General features: G+C 38.9%; 1 protein-coding gene across 2 annotated transcripts in view; it reads right to left on the bottom strand.

The window, feature by feature from the left end:
* Positions 1-288: 288 nt before the first annotated feature.
* The window catches only part of TMCC3 (transmembrane and coiled-coil domain family 3), a 217,200-nt gene continuing 205,569 nt past the window's right edge, over positions 289-11,919 (bottom strand). For both annotated transcript variants that reach the window (XM_039495994.1, XM_039495993.1), the window contains exons 2-4: positions 6,937-7,853; positions 4,317-4,452; positions 289-2,251 (exon numbers count right to left, since the gene is read on the bottom strand). In XM_039495994.1, coding sequence (XP_039351928.1) covers positions 1,949-2,251; positions 4,317-4,452; positions 6,937-7,838 — 1,341 coding nt within the window. In that variant the 5' untranslated portion in view covers positions 7,839-7,853 and the 3' untranslated portion in view covers positions 289-1,948. The remainder of the gene's footprint in view (positions 2,252-4,316; positions 4,453-6,936; positions 7,854-11,919) is intronic.

Here is an 11,919-nt window from a genome sequence, read left to right as displayed (position 1 = left end):
TACTTGGATACCAATAGTGACTTTGAGAATAAATGGATTTGGATGAATATATGGCAATTCTTGCTCACATATACAGTGTTAAACTGACTGTTAAGTTTGAGGTATGGAAGGTCATGCCACTATCAGCAAGTTTTTGTTTTATTTTCCTCCACCTTCCTCTGGAAGATTGAACAAGGTCCAGTTAGGAAAAAGTGGGTGTATTCTATTTGATTAATTTCCTGTGCCTGCAGCAAGTCAAGTATCACAATCCTTCCGGATTCTGTTCCTTTCTATATTAAAAAACATTGCACATATCAGAATTTCTTTAATGACTTTTTTTAAAATTTAGTTTTCTAAAGTCTCGGTTATATCATTATTTACATCATTAACCATGCTCTTTGTTCAGCCCCTGAAGCCACAGCAAGCTATTAGATTAATTATAAATCATGTTATGGTGAAGAAAGGACAAAGTGCTTTTCCCTTTTTTCCATGTAAGAATTTCTAAAGACTTCCATACAAATTATTGCACTTGATTAAAATTCAAGCATAATTACCCCTGCGACCAAAGAAACAATAATGCTGTCATGACAACATATCTTTAGAGCAAACAGCACTAAATATTAAATTAAATAACCAGACGTGTCATTTTTTTGGATACATATGAGTGGAGGAGAATCTTGGTATTTTATTTCATATATATTATTTTACATCATATCTGGTTACCCAGGAAACAAAGGATTTCAAGAAAAACATTTTGTAGTTTCTAGAGCAGGCAAAATAAATTATATTTAAAACAACCTACCTGTTTCATAGTGGTGTTATTGTCTGATGTCTAAAACACTGTTCTCAGGAATTTCTCACAAAAGACATTGCACGGTTAGTTCTAATAATACAAACTTACATTCTTTCCCAACCCTGCTGACCTGGTGGTTCCTGCACATCCCCTGTGGAACCCTGAGGAAGAAAAACCTCTCGGCATCCAATTTCCTTCAGCATTACTAACTCCTACTCCAACTTGGGGCCTAGTGTTATCTATTTCATGTTCATTGGAGAGCTTATCAACTGATTGTTAAAAAGTTAAACAATTGTTTATGTGCTCTCCCTTTGCAATCTGCAAAGCTTGAAATATGACCAGAAGAGGTACTGAAGTCAACATAGTGGCATCAGCACTGGTTACTAGTTTATTTATTCTTCTAAGATATCCTTGTGATCTTATAATTCATTCACTGTATCATATTTGGAGGCATGTTATTACATTTATATATTTCCTAAACATGATAAAGAATAGCTCTAGGATACAATACTTACTAATCTGTATCACAAGAGACTCTAGTCATATCAAATTGTTGGGAAAGTATAACATTTAAAGAATCTGTCTGAGTAAGGGCCTACTGGCAGAAACATCAGAAAACGGTGCTGGATTGTAATTAAGCACCTTCCCAGTTTCTAATTCACAGATGTTAAATCATCTAGCATTAGGAAATACTATAAGTATGGCTGGTATTTCCTAATATTGTAAAATATAGCTAGCCATTCTATCCTGGTTCATATGGGAAGCTTGACAACTGAATTAATCCAATAGGAATGGTGCAAGTACATGCTTATTATAATGCACTCCCATCACTACTCCTCCTCACTCTAGTTAATGACACAATACACTTCAGGTTTCTTACACCACCAGTAGCATGACCTCTTGTAGATGTGCTGGTTTGTAAAGTGGAAAGCTGGTAAGATTAAGGCAGAAGATTTACACCAGTGAGCAGTTTATAATAGATTTAGCCAATTACATACAGTATAATTGAACAGGCAAATAACTGCCACGGAGTATAAATTGAAGTATTTACACCTTAGCATTCAAGTGTTTTTATAGCCTTCATCCAGTCTGCATGTTTAAATTGCAAAATAAAAAATTTTGGTAGTTTGTACACACACATTTCTTTAAAAAAATGAAAGATCCGGACTATTGGATTCATCTTGGTATGATCATCCTTTCTATGGCACAGATAATGTGATCCCAATTTTTACAAAATATTGCAAGCAGAGTCACTGCAAAAAAAGTGCAGATGATATGGAAACGGCTCTTCATCATAGGAGCTATAAACTTTGCAATGGTAGAAACGCACACTAAAATGACAGTCATGAAGGCCAAGATTACATTTATACACTTCCCTAGGAGTACTTTGGCATTCACAGTTTCTGACTGCAGCGCTTGCTGTTCTTGCTGATGGAACTCCAGCTTAAAAACCCGAGTCTGGCAAGATTCCAAGGCTTCCTGAAGACAAAAAGGAAAATAAGAGTCAGCTACATTTCTACACAAAACAGTTTCTCATTCAGTATAAATTTATAAACTATTTAAACAAATACGTTGTGCAGACAATCAACTGTTGACAAAAATTATAAAAGTATAATCAAACTTGACAACACTATCATAAGTGTAACATTTTTTCCTGGTTGAGAACAATAGTGTTCATGGTGTCTCATGTTTTCTGAATGTATAGGTTGAACTTCTCTAACCTGGCACTCCCTGGTCCGGCAACATCTGTGGTCCGGCATAGGCACCAACTCCATGTGTGCTCTGGGGCTGAAGCACCCACGGGGAAAAATCAGTGGGTGCTGAGCATCCACCAGTGTCAAGTTCCCCTCTCCCCCCGTGCCTCACACACACCGGCGTCCCCGCGCTTACCATCTCCTTCTCCCTCCCAGCACTTCCGGAGTGCCGCGAACAGCTGATTCACGGCATTCGAGCTCTGGGAGGGAGGAGGAGGACCTGAGGGTGCCAGACTAGAGAGGATCAAGTTGTTCTGGTGAGCTGAAAAACTGGGTAAGCTGTTACCATGGTAATTTCACTATATCAAACCAGCACCAAAATTAGTTTCTTCGCGTACACCATTGAAACTGGTGGCTTGCTGTGACACCAATTAAATCAACTGCAATGTGGACCCATTAGGTTTATACCTCCATTCATTCACTTTAATTCTCTTGAATGCCACCCACTGTACAATGATCCATGTAATAAATGTATTGTGAGCACGCATGTCTCTGGAGAACATAAAACTGAGTCACACTGGCCACTCTGCAGCCTAACTTTGCTTACAGTTATATCATTTAAATATCAATATGTCAGCTTAAATGGAGATACAGTCCTCTTAATATTTTCTTGTAACAAGTACAATGCAGAAATGTTTAGCTGTTTAAATAATACTGTAATTATAATTCACTTTCCAACTTGTTCTTTTATACAATAAATCACAAATTCCGATCATCTGGGAAAAGAGGATAACCAAGACCCCAGGATTGCCATTAATCTTTAGGAAATGTCCTGCACTCAAAAACACAGCTACTCAGACTTACTGTTTTCTTCAATCATCATTTTATACTTTCTGTACATGGATCTCTAGTCTATATTTTGAAATTAAGTTCCCCATCCCTTACTGACTTGGTCTTTTCTCATTTGATGTTTCTTTTGTTCTGAACCCAAATGTATATATCTGGCTGTTGTTTAAAGGTGAACTAAATGCTCTTTAAATAAAAATAACCCCCCACACAATTATTAACCCAACATATGTGCAAACGTAAGTGACAAGTAAATAAATACATACTTTCCAAAACAAATCTGTTTAAAATCTTCTACTTTATTTACTGTGTTTAGTTGACTGTGGTAAAGTTCTCATCACTAAAAACATAAACCAATACAAGAAATGCAATTTCTTTTCACTACTTTAGGCATTAATAAAGTGAACAACTCTTGCAGGAGAAACACAGGGAACAAAAGGTCTTGATAGGTTAAAAACTTCTCAGTTCATCTTTAAACTGTATTTATAATTCACAAGTCTACATGGGTGTTTTACTAATAATTTGGGATCTCAGTCAGCTTTCAACTATACCGTTTTTCTACAATAAATTCAAAATGTATATAGGGCTCTGCCATGCTATGTTAGTATTCAGCTAGGAAAGGGTTTGGACACTATTTTATGTTAATCACACAGCTGGGAATAGGGTTATCTTACTGCTGTTACAGAGCCAGCAGGGAAAGCAAAATTATTGCATTTCAGAGCATTTTACATTAGAGCAGTAGATTCCTTATTCCTCTAGTGATGACAGAGCAGTAGATGTAAGACACCATATAGAATCCACAGGATTTTATTCATTCAATTATGAAACACTAGCAGGTAAAATCCTGGCCCCACTGACTTCAGTGGGAATTCTGCCATTGACTTCAGTGAGGCCAAGATTTCACTCTAGTTAGGTAAAAAATTGGGCCTAAATTCCTTAAATGCAAACATTATTCCAAATTTTGCAAAATGTCTAGGCTATGTAACAAGTTGATTATAAAATACCTGAACATCTCGTGACCGTTCACAGGCCTGATATGCCACTCTTTCTTCTATGCTGGCTAGCTCTTGTTTCAAGTTTGCAGTCTCATGCTGATGAAGATCTGTCAGATCGTTTAGCTGGTCTTCCAATCGTTCATACCTTTTTCAGGAAAAAAAGAAGTCTGAATTTAGCTCCTTCTACACAAATGATGTTACACCATGTTAGAATGCATCTGTACTTTAAAGTAATCTTTCCTTGTATCTCAAGTCACCACCACTTTGGTTTGTAATGAAAGGGATTGGGGGGAAGTTTCCCAAGGACTTACTCAGGAGGCTGAAAGCTCTTTGTAAATGCTCCTGGTTGGTGAAATAACAGAACAATGTTTGAAAGACCAAGGCATTTTAATACTGCAATATAAAAATAACTCAGTGGATAAGTGTATCCAATTCATGCTCTTCCTCCTTTCAGATCACAATTCAAATCTTGTTTTCCCCACCATATAAACAAACTGAAATAAATTGCCTTCCCTACACTTGGAGAACTACACAAGGAAATTTTAATAAGTATTGTGTTTGTATGAATGCTTCATCTGTTAGCACAGTAGAAACTATATCGATCTCATTAACCGATACACTTATTATCATGACTAATATGACAAATGGGATGTTCTGCATATGTTTCAGGGGGCCACGATTTTCAACAGTGACTAGTTACTTTGGATGCCTAAACTTTAGAGCTTAAATAGTCCTGATTTTCAGAGGGCAGGTGTTCAGCTCTTTCTGAAAAGCAGGATCCTTTAAGGTATCTTAAGCTGGGAAGCTCAAAAATTGAGGCATCTAAAAAGTCACTAGTCACCTTAAAAAAATTTACCTTGTGTCTGCTTTTAGTCTCTGGGACCAGGTGTTGATACACTGCAGAACATAACTCACACTCCACAATGGATGTTAAAGAGTTTACCAAGCAGCTAATGAGCCCACAAGGAAGCCGTGTGTGATGATGTGCAATCTATATGGTTTTATAAAAATATGGTAATGAGTGAATATAATGTAACTGGAATATGCTTCATGCAAAAGGTCTCTTGTAAGGTATCATTACAAAGCTTATAATCTACTGAGTGTGATCATTCTATTTGTATAAATGTACCACTCTTGTATCTGGGACTAGAAATATGAAATATAACTCTGAGGGCCTATTGTAATTATGCAAAGTGTGGGCCATTAATGGTGGTTTGGAATCTTAATGGCTCCCATCAACCAGCACAATTGACTGGGGCTCTGTTTGCTTGCAGGCCTTCCTGTGAGACAGGCTGGGAGGAATGAAGGCTTGGGCTCTTACAGTGACATGTGATCATGCCACATGAACTGGAATCCACCTTTAACCCGGTGCTTTTCCAGTGAGGGGGGTGGAAACCCAGAGAGAGACAAAAGATTCCCGCCTTATGCAAAAGATATATAAAGGAGTAAAACAGAACAAAGAGGAGAGCCATCATGAAGAATCCCCTAGCTACCACCTGAGCTGGAACAAGAGCAGTACCGGGGAAAGAATTGTGCCCAGGGCTGGAACGTGTCCAGTCCGAGAAAAAACTTACTGAAGCATCTCTGAGGGTGAGATTATCTGTATTCAGTTTGATTAGACACAGATTTGCGTGTTTTATTTTATTTTGCTTGACTTACTTTGTTCTGTCTGTTACCACTTGGAACCACTTAAATCCTAGTTTCTGTATTTAATAACATCACTTTTTACTTATTAACTCAGAGTATGTGTTAATACCTAGGGGAGCAAACAACTGTGCATCTCTCTCTTATCAGTGTTATCAGGGCGAACAATTTATGAGTTTACCCTGCAAAAGCTTTATACAGGGTAAAACGGATTTATTTGGGTTTAGACCCCATTGGGTGTTGGGCATGTGAGTGTTAAAGACAAGCACACTTTTGTGAGCTGCTTTCAGGTAAACCTGCAGCTTTGGGGCAAGTAATTCAGGCCCTGGGTATTTGTTGGAGCAGACTGGAGTGTCTGGCTCAGCAAGACAGGGTGCTAGAGTCCTGAGCTGGCAGGGAAGATAGGAGCAGAGGTAGTCTTGGCACATCAGTTGGCAGCTCCCAGGGGGGTTTCTGTGATCTAACCTGTCACACCGTGTTCAAGTATTTAAAACCAAATCTCTCTATACTTTGTTACACTGTGTCTTCAAACTTCACAGTCCCATAACAATGTGGTTGAGAACATATACCATAGCACATTGCAGGAAATGGCTCATTAATAAGGAAGTACTGTCAACTGTAAAGCTCTATTACATCAGACACCACTTATTAGGCACCAAATTACAATAAATCAGGAGCAGTCCATTGGCGATGACAGCACCGGCACTAATTGTATGCAATATTCACTTAATGTAATGTCAGTGAAGTATCAGATAACGAAGCTTTCCAGAAAAGCCTTAGACAACTGCACAGAACTATCAGTTCTATCAGATTGTGAAGTAGTATTGTCACAAATTTAGGTTAACAGAAGAAATCAAGAACTTTGGTACCTGACAGTGATTACTGAACACAAGTTCACCTTTAAAAAAAAAATTCATCACATAGTTTTGAATCAGTTCATATAGCCATGCAAAAGCCACTTCAAAAGAACAGAAAAAGAAAATACCTGTATCTTTCCTCCTGCAATGTCTGAGAAATAAAACCATAGTCTCTCTGAAACTGTGCTTTTAAATTCTCTATGTCATTAGCTAATTGGGACTGTGTCTCCTTTATTTCTCTCAGTTCCTCCAAGATCATGGAAAGCTTTGCTTGGCTGTCCAGAGCGTTTGTCCCACCAGGCCCAAAGGAATGGTTCCCATTACTATCTGCAGAGCCAGATGTCCCACTTGAGCACTCATCATCACTAACATATTTTGGTTTAGCCACAATAGTAGCACTGCCACCATAGGCCCTGGAACTAGTTTCTGGACGAAATTCATCCAGGGTATTTTTCAGGTGAGAAATGTTGTCAGCACTGCCAAATTTATTTCGGATCAAGTTTGCAAACTCCCTTGACTTGCTGAAAACAAACACTGGTGGTGTCAAGGAGACACCTGGCACACCCGATTTGCTGCTCTCAGCACCTTGGCCACTGGCACGAGATTTGCCATGGCCATCTTTTAAAGGGGGATGGATATCCTTCAAGTTATCTTTCGAAATATCTTTGGAACTTTTGGAGGATCCATTTTGTTCAATGTCTTTGAGCTTTCGGTGATACTGTTCCAATTTCTTCTGTAGCTGGGCAATGGAGTGAGCAGACTTCTGGTTCTTCTTCTCAAAGACTTGTTTAATACGTCCGGCCTGCTGCTTGTCTGCACTGTTCACCAGTTTTAAATATTCAGCCACATTTCCATCACGGGCTGTTTGTTCAATTTTGATCTGTTCTGTAACTTTCAAAATTTTTTGTTTCAGGCTATCTGCATTAAGTTTGACTTTGTGAAATTCTAAGATCCCATCGGGTACATCAAAGTTGAGGTTGGTATCTGAACCCCCACGGCGAATGTTAAGTGGCAAGCTCAGAGTATTCATGTCATGTCTTTCCACCTGAAAAGAGATTAAAATTCAAATTGAAGACAGCTGTTTCTATTTTATATTTCAATTCTACCCAAAATTGGATTTCCCATCAAACTATTTATATCAAACACTGGTCAGAAAGTAACTTACGAGTTCAATATGTGTTGAACATATTTTAAAGTATTTCTCACAAGTTATGTTAAATAATGTAGAACGCGAAGACATGCTACTTATTCAGCCATGTACAATATGGGTATGAAAATACATGCTTGAGTTGACAAATGACAACCAAGTAGCTTGTCTTTTGCTTAAAAAAAGTAAAAGTAATACGAAGAATCAAAACCAGAACATTATAGGTAAAGCCAGGTTGGGGGGGGGGGGCGGGGTGTTGTTTTTTTAAACACAAAAATACTTACCAGCATCAGGAAACATTCCCTTTAGATTTTCTATTATCAAAAGATTTATATCATTCATGAATGGTAAACATCCCATTGTAGCTGGATAGACACTTATTAGTGGTCAAGTTCTCTCTTTCTGTATCTCTCACTGTACTATCCAATATGTTTTACTGAGCTAAAGCCCTGTTATGGACCCAACTGATCAAACAAACACTTGTTCTTACTCATCTAGATGAAGGTGTCTTGCAATTTTCAGTAAGCTTTAGTGACAGCATGAGCCCCAATTTACAGTCAGACCCAATAGCATCCATTAGCTTTCAGTGTAGCCATCACAGAGAGAACTGGACACCCATCTGACTTTTCAAGTTTGTTGAAGGTTTCCAATGACTGGTTTGTTTCTGCTAAATTGATTATATTTTAATATCAGCCTGGCAGTGTGTGATTTAAATGCCCCACAACTCTCAAGAAAAGAAGAGTGTCTGAAGTATTGGAATCCTATGATTGCATTCAATTGTAATCGCTTAGCTGTTTTGCACATTGAACTTGGTAAGTATTCTCCTGAAGTGTAATAAAGTAGATGAATAGTGATTAAGCCACTTGATGATGAGAGTTGGCCAGAGCACTAACGCTTGATTAATAATCTAGATAGCATATCAAAACAGCCTCAGTTTCCATAAGTAGTACAATATTTTCTCATATAAAATTACTATGGAGTAGTGAAGTAGGATTTATCTCAGGACAACATTTTCATATATCTGATCACTATCACACCAAAATATCCCCTGTGATATAAGTGGGGGCACTTTGTTGAATCAGCCATAGCATCCAATTGATAGAGATTGCTTTTTTCAAATATACTGGCCATAATGGATTTCCCATGCATCACATAAAGTCTTCATTTAAAAAAAGTGCCAGAAAATACAGCCTGTCTTCAGCTAGCTTTGGAGGGAAAAAACTCCAGTCCAAATAAGTTAAAGGCATTCGTACTGACTCTAAACAGTCCCTGTGATAGGTAGTAAATCTTGGACAACCCTTTCACCATCACCACCCCCTTCCTTCCCCCAAGTCCTCACATTGTATTTTTGTTCTGAATGTCATGCCTTGGGTATTTTTCTACATAGCACCATAAACCACACAGAGTTTGGCAAGCATTTAATTCACTGCTGAGATAAACGAGCATTCAGCTTTTTAAAAGTTGAATAGTTAAAATAAATGCATTTTAGCACTAAAAATAGCATGTAGAGGAAGAACTAGAATGGATGCCAGGGGTTACTTGCAGTACATTGACCTTTTCATCTCTGAAGAGCTGGGCTTTAGTCTTGGCAGTTTAGACCATCAATGAAAGCAAGAGTAGTAGGTTCAGCCTAGTCCCCCACTGCACTTACAGCACAAGTTGCCCCGTGACAATAGAACTGATGAAAGAACACTAAGCCTTGCATAGTCAATTCTCCTCATGTATGACATTTATTTCATCCATACAGAAGGGCATTTTGTTGAGCATTCAATGGCAAAACTGCTTTTAGATAAATCTCATGCATGGTTAGCGCTTTTTACGTATGCCTTTCTTGCATTTTGCCACTATAGGAATATGAATGGATGATGCAAGAATCAATTATTCAAGATCCTGTGTAAGAAACATGCAATACAAATGCCTATTAATAAAAAATAAAATTCGTTTGGGACATAGCACAGAAAGGGTTTGGCTACTTAACTTCATGTAGTGTGAACAGAATCGCTCTTTTCCAACTACTGTATGCCTTTTTAGACTTGCAAGCATTGTCTACTACAAAAGGGGGAAGGGATAGCTCAGTGGCTTGAGTATTGGCCTGCTCAACCCAGAGTTGTGAGTTCAATCCTTGAGGGATCTGAGGCAAAAATCTGTCTGAGGTTTGGTCCTAATTTGAGCAGCAGGTTGGACTGGAAGACCTTCTGAGGTCCCTTCCAACTCTGATATTCTATGAATTGATGGAGTATAAAAAGCAGCTAGTGTAACACTGATACTTATGTTTTGGGACAAGTAGTCCTAAGAATGCAAAGAGCACAGTTCTGATATTATTTCTTGTTAAGAATTTTGGTTACGGTTGATGTCCCAGGGTGACTGGCCCCTTTAAGCGGAATCAGGGTTCAGCCTGCTTGTGACTGTCTTCTGCAGGACCACCAAGGTTAAATCACTGCCCCAGATGACTACTTAAAGGTTAATTGGTGAATGACAGCCAGACCTGATAAAAAGGTTATCTGAGTTTAGTTAGGGTAAGAACTCCCAAGGAAACGGGAAGCTTCTGAGGAAAGAAGCTATCAGGAGAGCTCACCAGAGCAGAGAGTCTAGAAGGTGTACTTCTGGAGACAGGAGATTCTTAAAAGGAGAGCTACAGATGACAGGCAGCCAAGGCAGCCTGGTCTCAACAAAAGGATCTCCCAAACAGTTGTAGGAATCCCAGCCTGCCAGGCACAATGTGCTGCCTTGGAGAAGAGCGGCAGCTGACTGGTCTCCATGGAGTTGGACCCAGAGGAGGACCTTACCCAGGTAAAGGCAAGAGATCTAACTCCAGAGAAAGGGGCCTAAGTCGAGAAAACCCTAGTGGTAATAGGCCTAGTGTTATGCTTATAAGAAGCACACAGGATCTTTTTCAGGGAAAAAGGCAATATGCCGCATTTATGGAGAATACAGCAGTTAGCATATGCTTTTCAGTTTTACACACACACACACAATGCACACAGTCCTGCCAGTTGATGTTTATAGTTACCAGTCCAGAGTCTGGATCAATCTAGTGGCCAACCAGATTGGTAGCAGAGGGGAGCCGGGTTCTGTTGGTCGCGATCCGATGCTCCTAGAGTTGTGGCAAGATGAACCCAAAGTCCCATGGCCAAGCACCCTGGTCTTAGTCTTTTTTTCTCTGTTGAAGTCTATGGATGTTTCTGTGTCAGTTTGTGACCAGTTACTCCTTAATTGGAGACATCTTTTGATGTTAACATTCCAAAACACCATCCTGTCCTGGTTTTGATTTAATCAATTGTCTTGTCTTTAGGGGTGCCAGCCTCCACCTCAGGGTCCTCAATCTGCCCTTCCTTAATTATGGATGCACGTTGATGGTTCTCTGTCACTAAGTCTCTTCAGTCCTTGTTCCTTGACCATCTGGCTATAACAATGGCCTTCCTCATTCACACAAACAGTCTTTTACAGAGACCTTCAAAGGTATACAGCAGTTTTTATGTTGAGCAAGAAAGGCACTGTAAATTAAACCTTACTAAATCTTGTAATCAAAACAGTTCACATTGTGGCCAAGGCCTTCAACATTCCTCTAATCTCCTTAACATAGACACAATACAAAATCCTGTCTCTTACTTACTAAACCTTAAAACAAAGAAATGTATATTTAACTAGAGTGCCTCATTTATAATACATATAGGAAACCATAATAGACATTATAACTTATCCTAAAACAAAAAGGTGACCATAATCAGTCATAAGGATTATTCTGATCTGTCCCTGACTGAACATCAGTAGAGACACTGGCAGTCTGTCAGATGCATCTCTACCAATGTCCCAGAGGGTCATTCCTTTCTGCTATTCAAAAAGGGTGGCTGGCAGGATGATCAAATCATACATTAATTCTGATAGTACAAATATAAAATCCTGCTCCTACACTGGAAAGAGATGACCAGTGGACTCATGTGGGGCAGAAACTAAAACTGACTCG

Source organism: Mauremys reevesii, linkage group 1 (genome assembly GCF_016161935.1).
Source record: "Mauremys reevesii isolate NIE-2019 linkage group 1, ASM1616193v1, whole genome shotgun sequence".
In the NCBI taxonomy this organism is placed as follows: Eukaryota; Metazoa; Chordata; order Testudines; family Geoemydidae; genus Mauremys; species Mauremys reevesii.
Note: the sequence above shows the minus strand (reverse complement) of the source record. Positions and strands in the feature narration are given on the sequence as shown.